Below are 27,231 nucleotides of genomic sequence, written 5' to 3' on the forward strand. Positions count from 1 at the left end.
TCAGCTCTGTCACGTGTTGTTTTCCCCCCCCCCCGATCACCTAATCAGCTTTTTTTTTTATATTATTTTTAAGCATATCTCAGTAGCAGAAAAGACCTCTAAGATCGGTGATGGAGCTAGGCCTGGTTAGTCTGTAGAAAAGGCAGAGGGGATCTCATCAGTCCACGCAAACACATCCACGGGGCACCAGAGGATGGTGCCAGACTCTGTTTCAGTGGTGCCCAGTGGCAGGACGAGGGGCAGTGGCCATAAACTGAAACACAAGTTCCACCTCAACATGAGGAAGAACTTCTTTACACTGAGGGTGGCAGAGCACTATATGTCTTTTCAATACCACCAGGGATGGTGACTCCACCACTTCCCTGAGCAGCCTGTTCCAATGACAACTCTTTCTGTGAAAAAATTTTCCCTAATATCCAATGAAAACCACTCTTCGATCAAATTGAGACTTTTGCCAGAGGAGGCAACAGTTCCTCTGGGTTTCGTGTTATCTGCAAACTTGCTTAGCACCCCTTCCATTTACAGTGGAGTGTGTTCACATATGCCTGGAAAGAAACCTAATCCTTGTAAAAAGAGCTGATGTGTCCCCAGGGCAGTGGAGAGAATCATAGAATCATAGAATCATTTAGGTTGGAAAAGGTCTTAAAGATCATTGTGTCTGACCGTAGACCTAAAAGTGTTAAGCCTACCACTAAACCATGTCCCTAAGAGCCACAGCTGCCCAGGGAGGTTGTGGAGTCTCCCTCTCTGGAGAAATTCCGAACCCAGCTGGAAGCGTCCCTGTGTCACCTGGGTGACCCTGCCTTGGCAAGGGGGTTGCACTGGGTGATCTCCAGAGGTTCCTTCCATGCCTGACTATTCTGGGACTCTGTGATCTCGGGGAGAGGGTTGACAAAGCCCGTGGGGGCCGTGTCCCCGTTGGAGAGGACAGGCAGCGGGCGAGCACAGGGACCGCACGGTCCTATGGCCCGTCCGCACGCTGCGTCCTCCCGCCGTGCACGGTCCTAGTGCCCGCCCGCTCCCTTTGCCCGCGTGGTCTTAGCGCCCGCCCGCTCCCGGTCCCCGCCCCGTTTCTTGTCCCCGCCCGCTCTCCCGGGGTTGCGTGTCCCCTCCCGGCCGCCGTCGGCCCGGTGCCGTTGCCATGGCGGCGGCGGGCGGGCGGTGCTGAGGTGCGCGGGAAGGCTCGGCCCGGCCCCGCCATGGCGGACGAGCTGTACCTGGAGAACATCGACGAGTTCGTCACCGACCAGAACCGCGTCGTGAGTTCCGGCGGCGGGGGCAGTCAGGGGATTCCTTCTCTCTCCCCCTTTCCTTCTCTTTCCCCCTTCCTTCCTCCTGGCCCGCTTTGCCATCTCTCCCCCCCTTTTACTTCTCTTCCCCTCTTCCTCATCCTTCCTCCTCTCTTCCGTCTCTCTCCTTCCTTCTTCTTTCTCTTCTCTTCCTCCTCTTCCCCTTTCCTTCTCTTCCCCTCTCTCTTCTCTTTTCCTCTTTCTTCTTTCCTCTTCTCTCCTTCTTCTTCTCTGCCCTTTCTTCTTCTTCTCTCTGCTTCCTCTCTTCTTTCCTTCTCTCCTTCCCCTCTCACTTCTTTCTCTCCTTTCCCCTTTCTTCTTCCTTCCTTCCTTCCTCTTCCCCCTTTCCTTCTCTCCCCTCTTCTCCTCCTTCCCACTTTTTTCTTCCTCTTTCCTCCTTCTCTCTCCCCTTTCTTCCTTCTCCTTTTCCCTTCCTTCCTCCTCTCCCCCATTTCCTTCTTTCTCCTCTTGCCCCCTTCCTTACCTGTTTTTAGGACAGTTCAGAAAACTGATAGGCTTGTGCATGGGTGCATTCCTTCCAAAATTTATTTCAAAAATTATTTTGAAATAAATAAGTAAAAATTTTTAAAATGGCGTTTTGCCTAGATACTGGTGCAGCAAAGTTGGTGCATTTTGTCCGACACAGGGGATTTAACCAATTGAGAGGTTGAGGTTTTCGTATTGAAGGGTTTTGTTGTGGCTTTTTTTTCTTGTTACAGGTGACATATAAATGGCTGAGCTACACTCTGGGAGTCCATGTCAATCAGGCTAAACAGTAGGTGTTGCTACATCCCCCGAAGCCTTGTTAATTGCTTTTAATTCCTGTTTTAATTACTGTGGTGAGCATGTTAAAATTATCTCTCTGGAAATATTAAAAAACCCTTCTCAGGCACAGTCAATTGTGTTGTTCCACGAGCCTGGCTCTCTACCAGGGTTTGTGGGCGTAGGTAAATGTGGGAAGGGTGGGAAGATGGAGAACTAGAATGACTGTAACCTCTTGAATGGCCTATAAAGCAAAGAATGAGCTCTCAGGGATTCCAGAGCTGTTCCCACAATGCAAGGGAAAGTGGATTATAAGATTTGAAGGCTCCCTAAAAGTACCAAGCCCCATAATACAAATATTTTCTCTCCTTTTCTCTGGCTACTGCCCAGACCTAAAGAAGCATTTGCTGTGCTCTGTCCTGCCCAAACCACTGGAACATCAACTCAGGCATCTCATGGAATGGAAGAGAGTGTTTGGTCTCTTTCCTCTGCATGTGTGTGAGCAATTTAGGTAGTGTGTAAATCTGGGTGGGCATCAGACCTGACTGGAGAGTCCTGCTGGGAACAGTTCTCGTCATAGACTAAATTAGAACTCCTTGCTGGGAAGATGGTGGCCCTGGTGAAGCAGAGGCAACCTGGGAATGAAGAATTCCTGTGGCTTTTTTGTGCTTACAAGTCTCTCCTAGAAGCTGGCAAATGCCTGGTGAAACAAGGGAATTATTCTAGGGATTGTGCTGGATGTGACAGTGTGGTCTTTGCAGTCTGTCTCTGTAGTGGTAATGATCTTCCAGTGTTTTTCCCAGTCAGTGTCCTTATGGAGTGTCTCTGCCCAGGTACATGGGACAGTCATCATAGATCAGTGATGTGAGTGGGAGCTGAAATCTTGAGGCTCAGCTCAGTCCTCCCTCATCACACCCTTCCCTGCTGTTCCTGATCGCCCCATCCATGGATGTAACTGGGATTGTACATACACACCTGGCCATGTGATTATGGACCAAAAAGTCACCAGTTCCTCAGTCAGGGGTTTCAGAAATGCCTTTCTGGAGGGGGAGATTTTGGGACAAGCTGCCTAGAGGATGTGAGACCATCTGCAACCAGCTACTAAATGCTTTCTGTAGTTGTTGGACTGAGATTCTCTGAAGTGGCCGAGAAGGAAGGTGTCTCAGGAAGATTAATTTAATCCTGGGTAAAATAACTGTGCTTGTTAATAAATGTGAAAAGTTTCCACGTCAGAGTGGCTTTACTCTTTTTTTTTTTTTTTATGTAACCTTCATGGAAGTGGTAGCTACAAGCTCTTTCCTTTCTGGGTGATTAACAGTGGTTTCTTTGTGCAGGATGCTGTATGATTATGTGGAGAGGAAACGGAAGGAGAACTCAGGAGCTCAGCTTCATGTCACCTACTTAGTGGCAGGAGACTTCCTTCAGAATGGACACGTGGTGAGTGTTTCACTTCTCTAAGGTGTCTGTGAGCTCTTTGTTCTTTTGTCTCTTCCACCTTGTTTTGTGATCTTTGGGTCAAAAGCTGAACTTGCTCTTTTTCCAGTAAGACACTTCCAGACAGATCTCCTGGACAGGTACAAAATAAGGCACAGTGTCTGTCCCAGTGTGCAGATGATGTGGAGGAAGAATCAGTTGACCATGGCTTGGGAATACAGTGCTGAATAATGCACCAGGGTTCTTAATTAATTAACTCAAATCCTGTTACCAGTCATCTCTCTCATCACTCTTATTGGGCAGCAAAGATTATAAAACCTTCTGGAAGGACCCTTCTGAGATCAGCTCATCCATTTCCTGGCATCTGCTGTGGGGTGGAAGTGTAGAGAGCTTGGAACTCATTTAGAATGGAATAATAACAAACAGAACAACAAATGAATAGCTGAAGTTATCTTGTTAATTAAAGCAGCTTTTTAATCCTGGTAAAGAAGAAAGAGAAACATAAATGTATTAACAGTATTTGATAGTTTAAAAATTATTAAGAAAGAAATTCCTGCTTAATGTATTTATTTTTTTCCATATTGCTCCTTGTGAGATTTTTCAGGAATGTCATCCAAAACTTGAGACAGGTACCCCAGAAGTTTTTAAAAGAAGATGAGGAAATTAGGTGCCTCTTTCCCTTTGCTCACAGAAGAATTTAAGAGCCAAACACAAAATGCCTTTGACATCCCACTGAGTGTTTTTAAATACACAAGTATCTATTACAGTATGATCCACAGTCTTCTTTTAGGAATAGTGAATCTCAGGATTTCTATTTGTAGATTGGAAAAAACCTCAACAAACCTTTTTTTGTTCTCCTAAATAATAAACTGGTTCACATGCCCAAAATATTGCCTTTAAATGTCCAAATCTGCCTGAAGTGGAAGGTAATTATTTATTGCATTAATTCTGTATGATGGAATATATTTATTTAAAGCTGCACACGTAATGTGACATTTATAGCCTGAGTTTAACAGGTTTTCCCTGATTTCTTTTGGAAATAAAAAGTCTCTTGGCTCACTAGAACTGGCTAGTGAGTTGTCAACCTGTACTATTATATTTAAATTTGCCAAAATGTATTTAAAACAAACAAGTGACTTCTGACATAGCAACAAATAATTATTTTTAACTCTGTCTTAGCAGCTTGTGTATTTGTTAAACAAGTTCATAGGATCACAGGATGGTTTGGGTTGTGAGGGACCTTAAAGATGATCTAATTCCAACCCCGTGCCTTGGGCAGGGAATCTTCCACTAGATCCATAAACATACAAAGGTCACTTCCCCCCTCCTTGTTTTTAAATCTTTTATTTTTGAATGCTGCAGTGTCAGTGCCTGTTAAGAAGGGTGAGCTGCAGGTGCAGGAAGGTGTTGGGGGCAGAGGTGAAGCAATGCCAGGATTAGGAATAATCCACAGCAGGAGTTCAAAGTTCCTCAGTCTGAGTCAGTTTTGGGTAGGAAAGGGTTGTGGAAGCTCCAGGTACATCCCTGTGCCTGCTGGTATCCCTGCACTACTGCCTGCTGGCAGTAGGTGTAGCTGGAATGCTGTGGATTCAGCTGCAGGATTCCTGAAGGGAGAGAGGGATACAATTCCTTCACAAATAATTCCCATTAAACACTGCACACCCTTTCCTTGCTGGTTTTTATTTGCCACAGTGAGGGGTCAACACTCCCCATCTTTACTTACTCTTTTACTGGCTAATTGAAGTGACTTCTTAATACTGATTTAAAAAAGAAACATAAATTTATTAACAGTATTTTGTATTTAAAGTGCTTTGTCTTATTAAGCAAAGGAATTGCTGTTTAGTGAATTTATTTTTTCTCATTGCTTCTTGTCAGATTTTCAGGAGTGTCATCTAAAACTTCAGGCAGGTCTTCCTGCCTGATTTCCACCTCTAGTGAGCCAAGAGACTTGTTATTTCTGAAAGAAATCGGGGAAAAACCTGTTAAACTCGGGCTGTCAATGTGACACTACTTGTGCAGCTTTAAATAAATATATTCCATCACACAGAACTAGTACAATAAATAATTACCTTCCATTTCAGACAGATTTGGACATTTAAAGGCAATATTTTGTGCATGTGAAGCAATTTATTATTTAGGAGAACAAAAAAGAAAAGGTTTGTTGGTGTTGCTTTCCAGTCTACCAGTAAAAGCCAGGGCACTCTGAGATTCACCATTCCTAAAAGAAGAGTGTGGTAGTTTTTTATTGCATTAGTTCTATCTAACGGGATATATTAATTTAAAGCTGCACAGGTTGATATCATGTTGATAGCCTGAGTTTAACAGGATTTTTCCCTGACTTCAAGCAGGTTTGTGGTATCTGTTAAACACAACTAATGATGGTTGGGTAAATGTCCTGGAGCAGGTATAGACCTTGAAGACTGTCCATTTCAGAAACATCCCTTCCTGGCTTTTTAATTAAATTTAGGTTATATATTTAGGTTATGTTAGATATAAATTTAATAAAATTAATGCTTAATTTTTCATGCTGTTTGGCTTCTCTGGTGCCATGTCTGGGCTACCGATTGCTGGATTGAAGTGTCGTGGCAATCCAAATATCCAGGTGTGATGTGGGCTGGTAAGGCAGGTTTCTAGCTGTTCTTAATTTGCTTTTCTTCTGCTGCACAGTTGTTTAGGTTTGGTTTCATCTGTGTCTCATCTCCCAGTGTCATGAATGGAGTACAAAGCCTTTCTTAGGGATCTGGTGATCGGTAAAACTGAAAAGTGGGATGACAGAGCTTTAAAAAATAGTGGCTGATGAGTTTTTAAAGGCAGTGTTCTTTGCAGCTATGAAGCCGCACAAATAATCATTAGACTTTCTTATAACTGAAAATATTAGTCTTGCACACAGCAGATCTTTTGAAATTTTAAGATTGCCATGTGTTTATTTTTTCCAGTGCCACAAGGTTGCAGTAGTGAGGGAGGATAAACTGGAAGGTAAGAAAATCGTGACAATTACGTGGATTTTAATTTCTTTCTTTGCAAGAACAGCAGAACGAGCAAAGCTCAGAACTTGCCATCTGCACATCAGTGCCCAACCAGGCTCTTGGGGTCAGGTGTGTACTTTTTGTACCAGCTTTTTCTCAGAACTTGGGACATCTGAGCCAACAGCTGAGTACCTTCAGGCGTATGATTTGGTCTTGCGATTTTTTTTTTTTTTTTTTTTATTAGATGCTGAACATTTTGTCAGTGATTCTTTTCCTCTGACTGTCCTTAAAGACAACAATACCCAAGTAGTGTCTCAGAACAATCGTGAGTCTTCAGGCCCCCAAGAATGCTAATTCTGGTTATTGGTTCAATGCAATTGCAGTCTTTGCCCCAAGTCCTGTGGTTGTTAGAATGTTCTCATGGGACATTTACCTCACTTTTGTATTTACTTTCACAGTAAAAGTTGAAAAAACACCAGCATTGTAACACTGTTCCATGTCCTGTCAGATTTCTCACCATCTTTCCGGGTCTGGTCCTGCTGATGAAACTTTATCCATAGCAATTGAAACACAACTTCAGGCCCTTCATTGCTTTCAGATGACATTTTTGTCATTTGAGGATACACTATGGCATTTGTGACCCTAAATATCCATGCTAATGATCTCACCTTGTTTGAAAGACGAGTTATTTTCCTTCTGGAAATCTGAAGTGGATTTCTAGCTAAAGCTGAAGGGTAGGAGATTGTCAAACAGTGCAACTACTACCTGTCGTGTTTGTTATGTGTACTCTGTAACATCCTCTTTTGCTGTGGAGGAAAGGGTTGCTCATGGGTTTTTTTATTGGAAGGCAGGCCAAAGGTATGACTTGTATTTGGAAAAGGCTGGGATTTTTGAAGGAGCTGCACAGTCCAGGACCAGCCCCAAGAAATGATTACTGTGTGTATTTTTACAGTGCCTCGAAGCTCAGCCTCAGACCAGGACTGTGTGGAAAGAACAATATAAGCAGTGAACAAAGAATTCCTAAAAAACAGCCCCCGTCTCGAGGGGGTTACAGTCTAAGTAGCATAAAAGAAATAAAATTTTGATTCCAGCACTCTACTAGGGATGACACTGACACTGCACTAATGGCACAATGCCAGCAGAGCTGTGACCATGTACATTCCTCCTTAGCTTTAGGTACTCACACAGATATTCTGGATCCCAAACCGTGGATGTTTTGAAGGTAAACACAGAGATCACTCTTAATTCAGTTGTGCAAGAACCAAGAGTGCATAGTGGAAAATGTGACAGGCTTGTGGAGTCTATTGCCTTGAATTCTTGATTAGTGAGTGTTGGGAGGAGGTGCAGTTAGACCTTTTTATATTCAGAAAATCTGTCAGTCTTGCTCCATCCTATGTACTAATAGAGGACTTTTTTTCTCTCTTTCCCCCCCAGCAATGAAGTCTAAGCTGTCCACAATTGCGAGTGTGCATGTGTACAGCATTCAGAAGGCCTTGCTCAAGGACAGCTCCCCACTCTACAACACTGACTATGACATTGTCAAAACAAACCTCCACAACTGCAGCAAGTAAGTCCCATCTTGCTTTTTCTTCTTAAACCCTGTGATTCTGGACTGGTGTTGCTCTTCGGTCAGTGCTTACCAGATAGATCTGGACTTTTAGAAAGCTAGAAAAAGATATCCTCCAGATCATGCCAGACCAGTCACCAAACAGCACATCATGTGACTGTTTTGTAAACTGAGCTATTTCCAGGTTACACTTGGTTCACTTGCTGGTTACTGTTCCAGTACCTTTCTCCGCTGATGGCTAGAAACTTCTTTCTCATTTCCAGGTCACACTTAATCATGACTATTTTAATCCAGTTCTCAGTCACTCAGGAGAAGTAAATTGAAACAGACTTAGAAAACCATGAGTGATGTGCTCAGCAAACATGAGTTTGCTTTCTCTTTTGTGAGACTGTGTTTTCATCCACCTCTCTGAAGATATCTTACAGGAACTCATTCCCCAGGAGTTGGACTTTGATCCTTGTGGGTCCTTTCCGGCCCAGAATATTCTGTGGTCTCTGAGAGTCTGATGCTTAGGAGGAGCACACAAAACAGCCCGGGCAGCACAAGTGTCCTTCGTGGCTGAACTGGAGAAGAACTGGGAGGGACTGCAGTCTCCAGGAGTCACTGTCTCCCCTCCTGAGCAGTGCCTGGCAGCTGTGACTTTTCATTTATATCTTGTTCCCCACCATGACAGCTTCAGCTTGAAGTCATGGGGATGTACAGTGCCGTGACCAATCTGGTTTAAAAGGGGGATGCCTGAATGCTGTGTCATAGGAAGAGTATAGAATTTGAAAGGACAAACGTAGCTGTCTGCAATGTGTTGACAAGAGAGTGGCTGAGAAAATATTGTCCTAGAAACTGTTTGACACAAGAGGCAATGACCTGGAAGGTGCTGGAAACCCCCCTGTCAATGGAGCCACATGCCATAGATTTGGCTGCACTTGCCTTGTTCCACTCTGTTTATTCTCAGACACCCCAGTTTGGTGATATTTGTGCTTTGGAGGAGTCTGCCTTTGGGATTTGTACATCCAGAAGGTTTAGATAATTTAGATTCTGAAACAGCTCTCCAAAGCCTGGGTGTAAAGCCCTGTCTGGCTTTGGAGTAAAATTTCCTAAGCAAACTTAAGAAAAATTCAGCTTCTTCATTTGTGACCTAGCTGAACTAAATTCAACCTGACAGTGTTCTGTCTCCCTTGTCAACTATGTGGATTGTCTTTGGCACTAGGGAAAAGATTCCTGCAGGACCTGCAAAATACAGAGGTTTTTATGTGAGGTTTGTAGCAAACAGAGGCTCCCTGTGAGTCCAAATATCTCACAGCTCTAGGAGAAGGATCTTTATTCCCTTCTGTGTTTCTATAGGAGGACCTCCTTTGCTGTGGGGATACTGGAGGTAACTAGATGTACTAATTGATATCAATAACTGAATTTAGTGCGTGTTGCCATCATCAACTGGAAGCAGCTCCATGTTGGCAGAGCATAGTTCAAGCATTGTTTATATTTTCAGTGATTTTCTAGTGAATTTTGAGGCAAGCCCATAAGCTATAGTCGCATAGCAGCATCAAGACAAGCTGATTTGGAATATAGGAAGTTTAGCTGAGCTCTGCTGCACAGTCAATATTATTGACAATATTATTTGTAACCTGGAAGGTTGGTGACAATATCATTTGTAATCTGGAGGATTGATGGTGTTTAGATTTGGAGCACAAGCTGTCCTGAGAGCCGTATTAACCATGTTAAAAGTATAAAGGAGAGCAGGAATATTTTCCTTCAATGTCTCTTTTCGTTCCTTTAAAGGTTTGAATGTCAAGAGGTTGCTGCTGCAGCCTGGGAATGCCGTAGAGATGGTGTTCTTTTGTTAATACGTTACAGACCCTGATCTGAGTGAAGTGACCTGTGCACGTGAGCGACCAGTGTGCTGAGGCACAGAAATGAACTGGTTTGTTACTTATGCAAATAGAAATCTGCTGTGTAATCCAGTGGGTTGGGAGGCGTGAGCCTGGGCTCTTTTGTGGCATTTCTGTGGGAAATCTGGAAAGCGTCGCCTGTGATTTGCACAGTGGGGAGCAGAGTTCAGTTATTTTTGGGAACTGCTGTTCCTGACTGTCAGTGAGTTGTGCTGTAACTGCAGGCATGTCATTTGGTTCTTGTATCTCCATATCCCCAAACAATCAAGTATTATAAGCTGAGTTGCACCTCTGTCTACCAGGGATTACATGGAAATGACTTTATATAGTTAAGTCAGAATATCTTCTGTGCTTCATTCAGTTTCAGTTGTGTTTTACTTACCTGGGAAGTTGCAACCATTGTGTCCTCTGTCAGAGCATCTGAAGGCTGTAAGTGTTTCAGATCCTCACACAACCATACAACTTATGCCACAAACTCTGACCCATTTAGGAATAAAATGCAGCCTGCTCTCTCTCCACCCTGGGTATGGAGAAGGCTCTTTTCCCCCCAGGAAAGCTGAACAACTTGTTTAGCATGGGAATGCTCTGCCTCTTGCTGCCAGGTCCAGCTGATCTTTTCATCAGAGGTCTCTTGTTCTGTGCAAACCTTTCTTTCTTGTCCCATACACAGATTAAACTGCTCTTTTTTTCCATAACAGGAAAATGCAGGACCAGAGAAACAGGGGAAAAAACGAGCTGAAAACTCAGGAGTTGAAAAGGCTAATTGAATTTTTCCCTCCATCACCCAGGTTCAGTGCCATCCACTGTGACGCCGCAGTCCCCAGGATGCCGCCTGACATTCCCAGAGCACAGACGTCCCTGCAGGGCAGTTCCCAGAGGGAAAATGACACGGGTGCTCCCAGCGCTCCTGCAGTCAATGGCCACGGGCCGCTGGCTGCCAAACACCCCTCGCAGCAGCACAAAGGGATCATGGGAATGTTTGCAGCCAAAGCGGCTTCCAAACCCCAGGACACAAATAAGGAGACCAAAGCAGAGGCCCCAGGTGTAAGTTACCTCAGACCCCCCTGGGTTAATGGCTTTAATGAACTGCTTTTACACCACCTCAGTAACCTCAACCACCTAGTGCTGCTCCTCCTGCTAAACTCACATCCCACTGGGAATGCTCAGTGACCCTCTGAAAGTGTTTAACTATGTGCAGTCATCTTGGGCAAAAATACCTCGTGCCACACTCTTGATCTCTCCACAAAAGTGTATTTGCAATAATTTTGACATTCCCCCTTGAACCGAGTCTCCGGTGAGTATAAACCAGCATAGCTGCCTTATGGAGACAATTATTCCGTTGTCTCCAGCTATCCCAATATATACACCAGTTGAGGATCTTGCTCTCCCCATTGTGCTTAAAAGGATTTGTTTTGAGCAATAAGTGAAATGTGAGAAGCTCAGGTCTTAAAAGTATCAAGGTGTTTAAACTTAGGCTGTGAGGGAAGTCTCAGAACTTGACCTGTGCAAGACTAAATTGTTTATCTTCTCCACTGCTGTTTTTCCAGGATAGGATTACGTTTTAATTTTAATTAGTAGAATTGTTTTTAAAGCTATTTGGCCAGAAAAATGAGTGTTTAAATGGTAACATTCCCTGTGTATGGTTTGGCTTTTTTATAACAGCTGAGTACATTTTGGTTCCTTTTTCTGATTTTTATAGTGAATTTAGAACTGGTGAAATGTACATGTTTTGGGAACTTTAGTGTTTGGTTGCCTTTTATTTGCATGGGAATTAATGGAGTTAGGAGGCCACGCTTCCTGGGTCTGTGTGTGTGTGATTTTTTACTTGGATGGTGGCTGTACTGGTGGGAGAGCAGTGATATTCCTCTGCAAACAGCCTACGTGCCAGAGGAGCTGGATAAAACCTTCCTGGTGTGGTCAATCCATGTTCTTTCCTCTGTTGCTGTGAATTGAGGCACTGATAGTTTGCAAAAAGAACAGTTCTTTCCTGGGAACTGACCCAAGTCCCAAGCATTTATTTCAGCAACACCATCAGATGGGAATGTGCCCCAAGTTAGATTTGAAGGCCTGGCTAAGGAGTCCTTAGTAACTTACTCTCACCCCTTTGATGCCTGTAGTATCTAGTAAGTATCTTCAAATTCTCCTAAATGCTAAAGGCGGTGGTGAACAAATCATACCTATTTATTTTGCTTGTCCAGAAGCAGTTCTGTGCATTTGAGGGCTGTGAACAATTCCTGTGGTTACTCCTCTGTTTGCTCCTAGGTCTCCACAGCTAGCAGCAAACCACCAACAAAAAACAACATCATCAACAACTTCTTTGGGAAAGCTGCTATGAGTAAGTGCTTTTCTGTTTTCAGAGGTGGTCAGGGAACAGCCTGGTGTAGTTAAAAAAAAAAAGAAAACAAACAAACCCAAACCTGAGGGTTCTGGGAAATCTCTTTATCTCTTTTTTTTTTTTTAACATATATATATATTATTTACTCTGGGTAGCAATTAAAAAATATTCAGTGGAATCAAGTGTTTTGTTATAGAGCTGTAATGGGAGGCATATAGAAAAGAGCAGAACTCTTCCTTCCGATCCCTACTCTGCCAGACTCATTGGATTTTTTTTATATTCCCTCTATCCCAATACTCTTCCACACTGTTTTGCTCTTTTGGCCTTAGAGGGGTTAATGTTTTGGCATGCAACTCTTAAGGCAAAAATTAAGACTTTTCAGTAGAGTTTTTCAGACAAAAAGCTTGCTGGAGGGAGATCAATTAAAATGACATATTTGTGCAGACTAACCCAGGAAGGATTTTTTAGTGCAGAAGAAATCTGATTTAACGTGAGTACTCCTGGCTGGAAGATCAACTATTGGGGAGATATTTGCCAAAACCTGTTTTGCAGGGCATGTTAATAGTGCTTGCTTTTCATCACGCAGTGCTGAGGAGTCCATAGTTAGTTTTTTAATTTTTTTCCAAAAAACTAAAGGACTAACAACTGGAGAGTAAAAATGAAGGGTGGCCTTCCCCTTTGAGCTGAACTTTGGACTAGGTGGCCTCTGGAGGTCCCTTCTGAATTATCCAATTATAGAGAAAATATGCTGAAACTTTTAAATAGATGTTGGAAAAGGACTGTAGGACCTTCTTCAAAGATTCCCTTACAACAGTGAGTACAGGAGGCTTCAAAGAAGAATTTTGGAAGAGAGTAAACAACAAAGTTCACTTTCTAAAAGGCATCTGACAGAGTTTGCAGGTGACAGTTCCAGCACTGAGCACACAAGGCGCAGCCCTGTTGGGAATCTTTGAGTCCCTGTTTTGGGGAGCCTGAGGGAGTTGAGGACACTCAGCCTGAGGACAGTCACCACGATTAACCAGAGTAAATTCTGAAGGTCTGAGAAGAGCCCTAGACCAAAGTTCATATGTTGAAAACCCAATCAGTTGGAATGGCATGGTAAAAGTAACCCACTTAGGATTGGAAATTGTGGAAATGCACGCAACAAGAATTCCCCAAGGGTTTCCCTTCTCTGCTGAGTCCTGTCCTGGAGCACATCAAGGAAAGATTGAGGTGGGAACAGGGAGGGAGCAAACCGAGCAGAACTGGAAATGATTATGTGCATAGAAGAGAGAGGGGGATTCCAGGAGGAAGATTTATTCCCTACATGTGTGTCTCTCCTGGCTTCAAAGATTCCACCATTGCCAGAAAGTCCTGAGTTACCGGTGATAGGGTCCTTGGGCTTTCTGCTGTTGATCATAAACGAGAGCTGTCATTCAAGTGCTGGTGTAGGAGATGTTTGCCCGTGCTCCAGGAAGCAGCAAGTGTTTTCCAAGCACTGCCAGAAAGGCTTTGGCATGGAGTCATGACCCTCCCAGTGGCCTCTGACCCTGCTGATGATCCAGTTGATCTCACTGCTCAGTATTTTCTCTTTTCTTGGGCATCTCATGCTTGGGATAACACAGGTTTCTATCTCACCTGCTCCTCTCTTGTTGGGGTTTGGAAAGCTGCTGGATGAAGCTCACAGACTGTATTTAGGTGGTTATATTGATAAATATATTATTTTGTTGTCTGCTCCCACCTGCTGTCTCTTCTCTGGTACTAAGTGAAGCCTTTTGAAGCAGAATTGTCCTTGTATGTGGTGCTGTGTAGGCAAAAGAGGCTGATTCCAACCTCTCTGCCAAGAGGATCTTTAAGGTTCCTTCCAACCCAAACCGTTCTGAGATTGTTGATCATGTTGGTATTGGGATGGGACAACAAACTGCTGTACTACTGAAAATACTAATCATGGGTTGTAATGTTATGCAAGGAAACTGCACACACCTCTTGTTCTCTTCATCAGTCCTAATTCTCCTGGTTTTGGCCATGTTTGTGCTTAACTGTAAGTCAAATTCAGAAGGGATAAACTGAGTCTGAAAATAGATGTAGTGTTGTGTCAAAGGGGTGTCTAGAAGAGGGGCTCCCAATCCTTCTGCAGTGCCTTAGCACCTGGGGACTATAAGGACTTCTACCACTGCTTCCCAACCCTCTTCCACAGAGTTTTCACTGATGCAGTACCAGTGGCTTAGCATCAGGAACAGCAGAACCATGAGAAATCAGGTGGAAATTTAATCATGCCCTTTTTTTTTCCACGTATGACACAGCTTGGCCAATCTAGATCCCTAATCTAAATTAGGGATTGCTAAATCCCCAATGCAATCTAGATCCCTAAATACATCATCTGGAGTGTTTTCTGTATTCTTGATGCACAACTCCTCTCTAAGTTTCATTCCTACTGAATGCTCAGTGTTTGTTCTTTTTGAATGGTTTATTCACAGATAAACTCAAAGTCAACCCTGTGCCTGAGCAGCCAAAGGAGGAGAAAGAAGTAGTCAAGCCTTCAGTTGCTGTAGCAGAACCAGGGTCATCCCCTAATCCTGTAGTAGAGAAACCTGGGAAAAGAACAGAGTCTGCTAGAATTCAACAAAAGGACAGAAAAAGGTAGGTCGTGCCTTTGAGGGTCCCTGTCACTTGTGAACCTGCTTGTTGGTGGTCTGCGTGGAGCTGTCTGGTCGTACGATGCTGGCTCACCCCCTGTTTCCAGCTACTAAATTGCATTAAACCTGGCTAAAATTATCTCTCAGAACTCCTTCCTGGTGTTTCTTTTCCTTTGGTGCTGTAGGTGCCTCAGGGCCATTACATATGGGAAGAGACACGGTCCAGGTTGTCTTCAGTGGAAGGGGGTGGCTTTCCATGAGACAACCTCACACTGTGAGCAGACTTAGGATAGACCTGAGAACTGGCAGGAGCACCTGTCCTGCAGGGAAGGTGGTATATTCCCAAGCTTATATGTACACAGCTTCCAGCACACAAAGTTCTACTTGTTGGTTCCCATAGCTAAAGCACTGCTGCTTTCAGTGCCCCTGGTTTACTTTGGGCTGAGGTTCCAGGTAAATTTTAAGTTCAGCCTTTTGTGTGTAATCCAACCCAAACTGACAGAGACAAGGAATCACTAAGTCTGATGGCTCTCTGGTGGCCTATGAGTAATTAATTGGTGGTCTCAATCCATTTCTTACTAAATAGGTAAGCACACCACCCAGCCCACCATCACACTGAGCACTAACTGCTTGTCTTATTGATAGTCTTGTGCAAAAAGCCAAGGGCCTGGAGGTGTTGGCAGCGTGGGTTTGGGAAAGCCACTGGGGCTGTCCCAGCTCTTTGAGGATACGTGGGCCTGTAGCCTCCAGGCTTGTTGGTCTGACGTGTCTCGCCAACATTAAAAAGAAAGAAGCTATTTTATTTTTCCAGTAGTCTTTAAAAATGGCTCCAGGATTCTGAGACACTACCTCATAGTCAGTCAGTGGCAAGCAGTCTGTCAAAAGAGCTTCTGAGTGATGCTTTTGGGGACATCAGGAGCCTGAGCTAAAGAGACAAGATCAGAAATAGGCTGTTGCCGTGGCCAAGCGAGGTGAGGCACTGGGCTGAACTGCAGAGGGGCTAAATAAACCTTCCTTGTTTTGGAGAGCTGGATATGGGTTAGGATGAGAGGCTTGGAAATGCTGGTGCACCTATTCCTGATTGTGTAGGGGAGCGTATAGTTCACCTCATGTTTTTAGGAGGTACAGAGGTATTTGAGTTCCTTCCATAGGGAATGTTCTTATCCAAACACACATGATGCTTTTATGCACACATAAGAGATAACAGGTGTTCCTTCCTTTTTTTTCCCTTTTTTGTGGCAGTAAAACGAAGCACGTGGACAGGTCGGATAACGAGGAGGAAAGAGATCCCGAGAACGCAAAGAGAAAGAGGAAGCGAATCAAACAACTTCAGTCTGACAGCAGTGATGAGGAAGGTAAAAAGATCTGTAAAAAAACCAGTCATGTGGGTCAGGGGTCTGATTTCCACAACATGACTATCCAAGACTGCTGGTGAGTGATTGAGGGAATAGTTTAGAGGACTAAAGACCATGGAAATGGCTTTAGGTTGAGCTCTCTGTTTATCTTTGTGCTGTGCAAGCACTTGGCCATAGAGTTGAGATGCCTAAGTCTTTGTTTTAGCTTAGCTCAGACGTGGCTGTCTCCTCCCCAAGTGTGCTATCAGTCACATGGACGTGTGAGAAAGAGGTTCCCAAATCTCTTGTGAAAGATATGACGCCTTCCAAAATCACAGGACTGGTCATAACCAGTTTATTTGGTGAGTAAACACTCACAAAGTGATCTTCCCCTCCTCCCAGGGTCACTTTTAGTATCTTTATTCTGTCTGTTTATAGAAATGGTTTGGAAGACAGTGTTGGAAGCAAGACTTCCAAAAAAAACCCCCAAAAACCAGATAATAGGGAAACTGGAGGCAAAGCAGTTGAGCTGTATCTGATGCGACTTGGCGTCTCCTCAGTAGCTGTTGGCTTTGACAGGAGTTGGGTGCCCAGAACATCTCAAGATTTGGGCTTACAGTAAGGAACAGCAGGGCTGGATTCCAAAGAATGTGGATAATTGAGGCGTCAAATGCCGTTCAATACAGATAACTGGAAAATAAGTGGGGATTGAGCTCTGGAGTATGTGCGAGATGGAACTGGCATCCAACAGGCTGATCAGGGAAAGAATCTGGGGATCATTATGGGTGAAAAATTGAAACCACCAGTTTGGTGTAGAGCTCCGGTAAAAGAAAGTGAAACAGCAAATGGGTTGTATTGGTGAGGAGGGAGAGTCCAGCAGGAGAGCTGGTGCTGTTTCCTCATTTAGTGTGGCTGCCACATTGGGAACAACTGGGAAATCAGGAGAATCTGCAGTACAAGTGAGAGAGGAGGCTTCTGTTGGATATCTCTGCAATCTCCATGCCACCTTTAGGCCTGTTTTTGTCTCTTCTACCCAGCATAATTTCAAGTGAACTTTGTCATCACCTCTCCTTAGACTGTTCCACAGGATGATAAATCTCTCAGGAAGTTATTCTTCATGATCAGCCTTAATTTCATCAAATTCCTGTGTGGAGCTTCTTGTTTGGCTGTAAAACAATGCATACATGTCCACACTCTGGTATTTATTTCTTTAAAGGTTTACCATTCCATTTCCTCATCACTCACCTACTGTGTTGTTTAGCTCTGAAGAGGGAACATTGAGATCAGCCTGTCCATACTGGGCTGGAATCTCTCAGTGAGAGAGAGTGAGTGGGAGCAGGCAGGATTCTGGAATATTAGAGCTCTCTGGTGTCCTGTAGAATACCTGTCGGACCATAACATGTGCTGAACAGTTAATGCTTTTGTATGTGTGGCCTCATTTATTCCATGAGTTTCGTTTATTCTCTCTGTGACCAGTGACAGGACCTGAGGGAATGGCTGGAGCTGTGTCAGGAGAGGGTTAGGTTGAATATCAGGAAAAGGTTCTTCTCCCAGAGGCTGGTCAGGCACTGGAGAAGGTTTTTTTGTCACTGCTGTTGCTCCTCCTCTTTATTTCTTTGTGTTGTGCATTAGGATTGTAAATGTATGCAAATTATAACACATGTGTACAAATTTGGATATCCCTCAGATTGCCCCTTTCAAAAGGTAAAGTGAGAACTGGGAGAACTCAGCCCTTTGGTCCTGCTGCTTGCCCTTCTAAATCCAACTGGATGAAAGAAGGTAGATTGGAATTCTTTGGAATATTCATAATGAATCCAAACTGGTAATATTACATTCAGTATTCAAGTAGAAGAATGTGAGTTGGATAAAAGAAATCATTTAAAAAATAATAATATACATATACATAATTGCAGCCTTCCAGGACCTGAAAGGGGCCTACAAGAAAGATGGAGAGAGACTTTAAAGGGTCCTGGAGTGACAGGACAAGGGGGATGGCTTCAAACTGCCAGAGGGCAGGGTTAGATGGAATATTGGGAAGAAATTCTTCCCTGTGTGGGTGGTGAGGCCCTGGCACAGGTTGCCCAGAGAAGCTGTTGCTGCCCCATCCCTGGAAGTGTCCAAGGCCAGGTTGGATGGGGCTTGGAGCAACCTGGTCTAGTGGAAGGTGTCCCTGTCCATGGCAAGGGGTGGAATGAGATGAGCTTTATGATCCCTTCCAACCCAAACCAGTCTGTCATTCTGTGATTGATTCTATGAAAACCACGGCCCCTGTTTTCAGGCAGACTTAGGAAGGTTTTGTGGGTTTGAGGCTCAGCCCATACAGCTGATGCAAAGCACTGTATGGGCACTTTTATGTCAGGGCAAGTCTTTTGCGTTGTTCTGTATTAATCTGCTCTTGGTGTACTGAAAGGAGCCCAAAATAAGCTCTTCTTACACCAGCGTCAGCACATTGTAGCAAGTATAGAGAGGGCATAAGGCACAATCCTCTCCATTTAAATGATTTTTCATTAAAAAGTTATATTGGTACGAGGGTTCCTTAGTCAGTGTAGGTTGTTTTGCTTCCAGTGCCAGAATAAACTCCACAAATGTGCCCACAGAGGACAGGAGGTTTTGGCAGCTTCAGCCGTATGAACACAGGCAGCTTTCGCAGTGTTGACAAGTGTTTTACAGCCACTTTGGAGGGTGATTTCAGTGGCACTGTAACCTGCAAACTCTGTGGGTTTCAGAGCCACAGCAGAAGCACTAAAGCTTCTCACAGTTTTTCCAGGCAGGGTCAGAGCAAACCAAACAAAGCCAGGATTTACATCTTTGGTACATCCAGTTGCCCAACTTGTATCCATTTCATGCAGCTGTTCCTGTTGAGTAAACTGTGGGCAGCAGCGAGAGGTTGACTCAGGAGTTATCACATGTCAGAGGGCTGTGTTGGCTAGAAGAGGATAATAAAGTAACAAAGAGCTTGATAATAGTCCTAAACACTGACGTGGGGAGAAGGTACCTTCTGCTGGCCAAAAGCTGGGGGAACTTTTTTCAAGGAGACTGGAAAAAAACCCAAAGAAGCCCAAATTTCCCCCAGGTGGAAATTTCTCCCCATAGTGTAGCGGGCACACTGAAAATACCTTTAGCAGCCTCTGCTGGAAGCTGGTTTTCAGCCCTTCTTAGCCTGTCCTCCCTTAAAAATGCATTTCAAATGGACGTGGCCAGGCCGGGCAGTGCACGAAGCAGGTTTGGTGCTCAGCAGTTGCCGTGAGACTGTGATAAATAAAATATTGAGAGTTTTGAGCTCCCCGCAGCTCCTTGGCCGCCCCAGCACTTACACCTCAGAGCAGAGCTGTTGTTTGGCTTTATCTTTGCCAGCCCCAGCCCTCTGGAGTAAGGTGAAACCCCGAGTCATGTTATCCCACTCCATTTGCGTTTCCGTGCCTCGCTTACTGAAGTAGTTTGGGAGGGCTGAGTCCTTGTTTGAGAATGTAATTGTTATTCAGCCTTGGCAGCCAACCACTGTTTCACTTGAGCCCTTCTTAACCCTTGAAGGTCAGTTGGCCGCGTGCCTGGCAGGGCCATAACTCTTCACACTGACCTAATCTTCTGGGACAGCTACGGATCCCGAATCCGTGTCAGGCCAGCGGGATGGAGGCGGTGCCACAGCCAGCAGGGCTGGGAGCAGGAGCCAAGCAGGCTCTGTCCTCCCAGCCAGCCACATCCTTGTGGGATGAAGCAATAGGTCAGATGAGGAGTTTCTTCCCCCACATTCCCAGCTCTGCCACACATTGGGAGCTTACGTGACACTGTTTCTCACTTGGATCTCTTGGAGCTCTTCAAGCCCCACGGAAGGGTTACCCTGCCTTGCTCATTTGCCTTTTGCTCCATAAAAACTTGTGAAGGTGTCCTTGAATGGTTCAATTAGTCTTGGCATTGAGTGGATTTCAGTGTCCCTGTCCTTGTATCCAGAGGAGAGCAAGGAGATGGCACGAGAGAATGGGCTTTGTTTTTTTGCACTGTTTTGGGGGTTTTATGATTTTGGGTCTTTTTTTTTTTTTTTTTCAAATAAAAGCTTGAGATGTCCCCTTAACAATCTTTTAGGATGGGTAGTAGTATGTTGCTCTTATTCTTGGATCGTTTGGGATGTTGTAGCACCACCAGTGAAGCAGCAAACTGTTTACCACACCCTGACTCTCTTGACTTCTAAACAATTACAAGTCACTCTTTTAATGTGCAAGCGAAATGTATGGCTTAAACAAGCCAGTTTCTGTGCCTGTTTTTAAAGCTCATTTAGTGGAACTGGATTGTTTTACCTTGGCAAAATCCCAAATGCACTTCTCCCCCTCTATCCCATTCTCCTTGTCTTTGGGAACTGCAGCATGTCGCACCTTAGCACAGGGTAAGCCTTCTCTGACTGCTTCCAGTGATGTGTCCTGATTTGAATTCAACAAATCCGAGTGAGAAATTATAAACCTCGGTCTAAACACAGGTTGAAAGAGTTAAATGGAATTGTTTGAGACAAAAGAGGAGCCAAAGGGGGCCATTAGACCCGTGTGCTATCAAGGTGTTCTTCTTAGCAGATGTCCCACCACCTCCCACACCTGAGGAAGAGAAAGCTCCATCTCCACCACCTGTACCTGCTCTGAAAACTGAACTGGAGCCTGCAACCATGGAGGTAAGAGCAAATTAGAGTGATTAACTTACAGAAATTAGACCAGATAGTCTTGGTATTCAACATTTATCGCAAGGGAGCTGCTACATGAGGGAGATTGGCAAGAAGTTAAACTCTGAGTTGAGAAAATAGGTGTAACTTTACTGAAAGAGGGGAAATTTAAGTTGGATAGATGGAAAAATTCTTCCCTGTGAGGGTGGTGAGGCCCTCACACAGGTTGCCCAGAGAAGCTGTGGCTGCCCCATCCCTGGAAGTGTCCAAGGCCAGGTTGGATGGGGCTTGGAGCAACGTGGTCTAGTGGAAGGTGTCCCTGTCCATGGCAGGGGGTGGAACTGGATGATGCTTAAGGTCCCTTCCAACCCAAATCATTCCAGGATTCTATGAAATCTCAGCAGTTTGTCCTGGACACCTTGTCCTTTCCTCATTCTTTGGAGGTGTGATGGGACATCCCTTCTCACATAACCAAACACATTTCCAAACGTCTCGTGTCTCGGAGGAGGAATGTTCTCCCTGTGCTGGCACCAGGAGAGCTTGCTGCCTCATTGAGGTTGTATTTTGACTAAGATATCCTGGGAAAGGGCAAAATTAGTTATCAAATCATGCTCATCTTCATTAGAGAGACCAATTTCCCACCTGGAGCTGACACTTTTATGACCTATGTACGTGATGGGGCCTTAACTCTTGGTTTCTCACAATGCTGCCATGCCCTTCAGGTGTCAGCTGGAGGGAGGAAGAGGAAGCGGAAGCGTGTGCTGAAATCCAAGATGTTTATTGATGAAGAAGAAGGCTGCATGGGTAAGGCTGGCTGAGCCCTACCCCTCAGTGGAGCTCACTTTATTGATGACTTTTACAGGTTCATGAAGTCACTTTGTTATTCCACATGGAACTTGTGCTCCCAGACTGAGGGAACTGCCCTTCTGGTGAAGGCCTGGGTAGGGAGTCAGGGAGCTGGAACTGAATCCTTACCCCTTTTTGATTATCCATAGATTTTCTTTCAGTTCTTTTCCCTTTCCTCTTGCCAGCATGAGCACCACCTTCATGTACTCTGCTCTCCAAAGCTGCCAACCTTTTCAAGGTGGTGCAGAAAGAGGTTTAGGGTTTGGGATAAATCTGGCTGAGATAAGTTTGGGTTTACTGGGTTTTTTTTTCCTTGGGGATAAATCCAGAGCTGTGCACAGAACTTGATTATATATTAAAGAAACTTTCAGTATCCCAGATTAACAAGGATAAGTTGGGGGTTAAATACTTCAGAGGGTTTATGTTTCTGATGAAGGTGGAGGGAAGAGAGTCCCTACAGAAGTCCAGGGAGCCACAGGCTTTGAATTCCAGCCTGACTGGACACTGCTTCCTCCTGTGACCTGGAGAAAGTTGCTGTACTTCTTTCCTCTGTGTTCTGACATTGAAATAGAGCTGCAAAAGTTCAGAATGATGTTAGTTTGGGTCTTCCTGTTTGTTTTTTTACAGGTTTTATACATTTAAGACTGTGGAATGTATGTTTCATAATGCTGTTGTCAACTCAGTTGTGTGGGATGCTTAACATTCTCCAGCCTTGATGATCAGAGGGGATGTCAAGGGAGCTCAGCCAGTTCTGGGACATGATGTGGTGCTGTTGTCCAGGTCTGTTGTGGTGCCTGAGCATGGACAGACACGGGCATTCCTGGCCCAGCTCCGGAGCTGCCTGGCCCCGAGTCAGCCTGTGTCTGTTTGCACCTGTCTGCAGAGCTGGATCTTATGTTTCCTATTAACTTGGTGTGTGTCTCCTTTAAAGAAATGTAAAGCTCTAGCACTCAGCAACTGGCTGCACCAGGGACTGAAATCCCAAGGTCTGGATTTCTGTCCAAGAATTGGACTTGCACAAAGTTACTGACAGTTTTGGCTCCTGACATGAGGGAGTGTTTTGGTTTCCCATCCCAGATAGAACCATTAAAACACTTGGAAGGAAAATGGAACAAAATAGCATTAGCTGGGGAGCTGAGTTGAACAAGCTCTGCATCCAGAGCAGAGGAATGACTGTTCCGGGTTCAGCTTCCAGCAAACAGTGCTCTTCTCCCTCTGTTCAGCCTTTCCCAATAGAGCACTCCTGGAATATTACCTTTCTTTCTTTGCTCTTCACCCTTGGGAAATCTAGAGTTTAGGTTTTATAGTCCACATCCACTACCATTTGATGAAAAGGGAAATGCAAGCCCCTGTTGTGCCCCTGGGAGACAGATCATCTGGGATGGACTGGGGGTTGGATCTGGGATACTAAGGAACTAGGGAGGAGATGCTGCTTTCCCTGCTAAAAACCCTCCAAGCCTGTAGTGCAGAACTTGCTCTCTGGTTATTGCCCAGTTTCTCCCCTCCCTTCCCTCCCCCACCCTTTCCACGCACAAGTCTAATAATTCAAAGACTAAGTAACTCACAAATTTACCAGAGTAATGTAGATTGTTGTTATTCTTTGAAATATAGGGGCTTTTTTTTTATTTTAAACCAGGACTAGGTTTTAAGAGACTTTAAATCCTAACATTAGAATGAGGCTGTACTTTATATTTCCCCACAATTTTGAGTGATGGTTTTCACAATAGCTGCAATAGCAAGGAATTGGTGTCAAAAAGCAAAACTAATTTAGGGATTAGCCCTGAGGGAAATTGTGCAATTAAAGTGTGTGTGGAGTTAAGCACAAGACATGTTCCCATGTATCAACAGGGATTTCATGGATTGAGTTTCTGCTCTTAGTCTATAATAAAGGGGAATTACCAAGGTTTAAACTAGAGCACTTCTACCTTGCACTTTCTGGAGCTTGAAAGGACACATGTGGGCTTGAGTGTCGGAATATAGACATGTGCATTGGAGAGATACTTGTTTGACAGCATTTTAGAGCTCATATTGTTTGAGTTCCTGTGATTTTTGGGGAGTCTGGCTGGGAGTGGGGCATCAATTACTATATCTGTGTGCTGCAAATACAGACCTTTTAAGTTCAGCTGAGATTGCAGTCAAAGAAAGTTGATCTAAACTGTTATCTTGCAATTGGAGGGGATTAAATGCACACTTTGGGAGTTTCCCAGTGATTCCTCACAGTGGTGGATAACACAATACATTTTAAAGCTCACCCAGTGGCCAGTGGTTTGTGAAAGCTGCTCCCTGAAAAGCCTGTTACCTCTGAAGGGAGGTTGCTTGCTTTCCAGTCCCTGTTTGAGGTTCTCCCAGTGCTGCTGAGCAGGATTTCATAGCATTCCTCTTCCCGGTCTCTGGTTACGTAGAAAACATTCTTAAATTTGATGCATTAATACAAGTGAAAGCCCATTTCCCAGAAGAAGGGAAGTTAAGACATTTATTTAAAAGAATACAGTTGCTAAAGAAAAATAGCTTTAGTAGAAGAATCCCAGAACACTGCTGGGAAAGCTGATATAACAACACTTACCAGTATCTGACGGTGGCTTTCATCAGGGGAGCTGCCTCCAGTTTAATTTCCGTGAGCCTGGTTTTATATCCCTGGGCTGTCCATCACCGAACGCTGACAGCAGTGAGCTGGCAATCCCCTTCAGGCATATCCCTGATTTCAGCCACGGCTTGGTTTTATTTCTTCCAAAGGATTTCTTTGTATCTGCCACGTTTGACCACCTCTGTGGAAAGAAGCTGCCCCAAAGGTTTTTTGCTCTGTCTCTCATGAGTTGGGTGAAAACTGCTTGGCCTTCCCTGACTGTCTGATGTGCTGGTGAGGGGAAGCTGGGGCTGTCTCTAGGTTGTCTTGTCTGGATTTCTGGACAATCTCATTGTTTTGGCCGCTGTGGAAAATCAGACCAAGTCAGAATGGTGGTTTTTAACCATAAAATAGGTGTTCCATCATCTACTGCTAAACTGATTCATTCAGATTCATCACTTTCTGATGGCAGTTTGTCAGCCTCTGCGACATGAATTCAAATCACAGGATCATTGAGGGTTGGAAAAGCCCTCTAAGATCACTGTGTCCATTTCCCCAGCACAGCCAAGGCCACCAATAACCCATGTCCCCAAGTGCCACATTCACATGGCTGTTAAATCCCTCCAGGGATGGGGACTCCACCACTCTCCTGAGCAGCCTGTGCCAGGGCTGGAAAACCTTTTCCATGTCCCTAATATTCAGCCTAAACCTCCCCTGGCACAACCTGAGGCCATTTCCTACTGCTTAACCTTGAGCAATGGACTTAATTGCTGTGTCTGACACGTGCTCCTTGAACCCAAAATGTTCCTTTCCAGAAATGCCATGGGAAGGCTGTGGTGGGGAGGTCTCTACTCCTTGGTACATAGCCTTAACCATCATCTTCATCATCTAGTCTTCTCTTCCTCCCACCAGTGACTGAGAAGGTGTATGAGAGTGAATCCTGCACAGACAGCGAGGAGGAGTTCCCCAAGCCCAAGCCGCCAGCTGTGCACAAACAGCCTGTGCTGCCCATGAAGAAAGAACCGAAGGAAGAAAGGAAGACCCTGAAGAAAGGAGCAGCTCCTGCAAGCAGAGCCAACAAACAGGTCTCCATCATGGGCTTTTTCCACAAGAAATGAACTGGATCTTTCTCCTGGTCCTCTTGGCAGCTTGGGAGTGTAGCTCCCTGTGTTTGTGCATCTCTCTGCAAGCAGCTGCTGCTGCTGGGGGAGGAGGACAACATGCAACCCTGGGTTACATAAGGGATCCTGCTTACTGTGTAAGGAAGCCCTCTGGACTAGATTTTGTATTAGAGAAAAGTTTTTTTTATTTGTTACTGCAATAACTTCAATCATCTTCACTAAGCAGTGTGGGAACTGCCAGCCAGAAGCAACATCTAGAGGAACTCTTGGAAGACTGTTAATCTGTTCACATAAAATTATATTTTTTTATCTGGCCTTTCACCTGTTTGTTGCTAAGTTAGGAGATGAGCTGTGGCATTTTTCTCCTCTCTTTTTACACCCTCAGCTCTCCAGATTGTTCTGAACATTCACGTTGGGTAGAAGCCGTAACGTAGCAGGTCTTCAGACACAGGCACAAATATTGAACATCTGCTTCAGCTTTAACTGAATGAAATGAATTTAATTTCTCCCCTAAGACTGATTAATAGTTTTTGCCCTGCCTTTCATAACCTTTTTTTGGACAAAAAGTGCATATAAAACCCTCTTACTCTTTTCTTCCTTGAATGTATCCCCTGTAAGCTGCTCAGATGCCTAATTATAGACCAGGACACTGTTGGTGCTCTGGCTTGACAAAAACAGCTTTGAGACTTCCCACCCAATTGGCTGCAGAGGAATTGGAGGAAGGCTTTGCTGTTGTTGGGAAAGCAACTGGATCTTTAACCTTGAAGGCTGATGAGTGAGAGGGGAGAGTGATTAGAGGGCACTGCTGGTAATGCCAGGCAGGCACCTGCTGCATTTTGGGGTTGGTAGGTTTTGGGTTGCCTGAAGTGGTTTTTACAGGCATAACCCAGACAAGAGAAGAGTTTTCTGGGACACCTCATCATCTGCCTGCTGAAGGCAGTGTGTCACAGCACATGGTCCTGAGGAACCTGGTTAATGGAGAGGAGTAAATCACCACGGGCCTGTAAATCAGAAAAGAGCTGTTGTTTTGGGTGCCTCCTGCTTTTCTGGTGCTTCAGTTGATAGACAGATGTAAAAAAACAGATTTTCCCGAGGGATTGATGCTGAGCATTTCTGAAGCTTGGGCCAGTGAGTGCTCCCAAACCAATGTCCAACCAGTGGTTGGTTGAGTGGTGTGAGCCTGACATATGTATGGATATGGATGTACACGCTGGTTTATAAAGGGTTTGTGGTTGGCAGAGAGATATAAAGTGGAGACTGTGACCATGGAACAAATGCCACCCAGCTGAAAATGTCCAGACCTGTGGCCAGTAAAAGGGCCAACTGAGTGTGTTTACAGTCATTCTGCCCTGGAGATCGGGTTGGGGACTCGGAAAATCCCAGCACACACCGGTTGTGACCAGTTGGCTGGATTGAAGTGATGTTGCCCAAGGCAGTTTGTACCCCCAAGAGGTGTGAGAGGATCCCCTGCAAACCAGTGGCATCGCTGGGTTTGTGCCCCTGTGGTGTCCCAGGGAAAGAAAAACCAAAAAGTTAACTATTAGAAGAAAAACCCACCCTGCTGTAGTGTTTTTGTTTATCTTGATAGAGTAGAGGGTGTATTTTCAAAGGTAACAATAAGTAAAAAATCCCATTAAACACAGGTATTTTTTTCTATTGTCTGTATTCATTAAATGATTTGTCACATCCTGGATTCCAAGGGTCAGCCTGGTATTTGACTGCATGGAAATCAAAGATGTTTCCCTGGTGAAGTGTATAAAGAGTTCTTCCATCAAAACTGGAAGCTTTGAACTGAGCATTGTAGGGCATCTGAAACCTCATAATAGCAGGATTTGTATTGAATTTGGACCCCTAGAGTCCTATTCCTGTGGCAG

The 27,231-nt window shown here is 44.6% G+C and overlaps 1 protein-coding gene across 4 annotated transcripts; it reads left to right on the forward strand.

Moving 5' to 3' along the window:
• The first annotated feature begins 1,113 nt into the window (after positions 1-1,113).
• On the forward strand, positions 1,114-27,011 carry POLD3 (DNA polymerase delta 3, accessory subunit). Of its 4 annotated transcripts, none has more exons than XM_032680328.1 (13): positions 1,114-1,259; positions 2,009-2,064; positions 3,386-3,488; positions 6,422-6,461; positions 7,886-8,018; positions 10,690-10,945; positions 12,164-12,236; positions 14,693-14,855; positions 16,094-16,206; positions 16,443-16,547; positions 20,742-20,839; positions 21,550-21,631; positions 25,149-27,011. In XM_032680328.1, exons 1-13 carry the CDS (start codon positions 1,200-1,202, stop codon positions 25,352-25,354), a joined length of 1,488 nt encoding a protein of 495 aa, XP_032536219.1. In that variant the 5' UTR covers positions 1,114-1,199; the 3' UTR covers positions 25,355-27,011. The 4 variants fall into 4 exon arrangements, with proteins under 4 accessions (XP_032536219.1, XP_032536220.1, XP_032536216.1 ...); XM_032680325.1 differs by having other exon boundaries at positions 1,120-1,259; positions 20,745-20,839; XM_032680329.1 differs by lacking the exon at positions 16,443-16,547 and having other exon boundaries at positions 1,116-1,259.
• Positions 27,012-27,231: the final 220 nt, after the last annotated feature.

This window comes from Chiroxiphia lanceolata, chromosome 2, assembly GCF_009829145.1.
Source record: "Chiroxiphia lanceolata isolate bChiLan1 chromosome 2, bChiLan1.pri, whole genome shotgun sequence".
Lineage (NCBI taxonomy): Eukaryota > Metazoa > Chordata > Aves > Passeriformes > Pipridae > Chiroxiphia > Chiroxiphia lanceolata.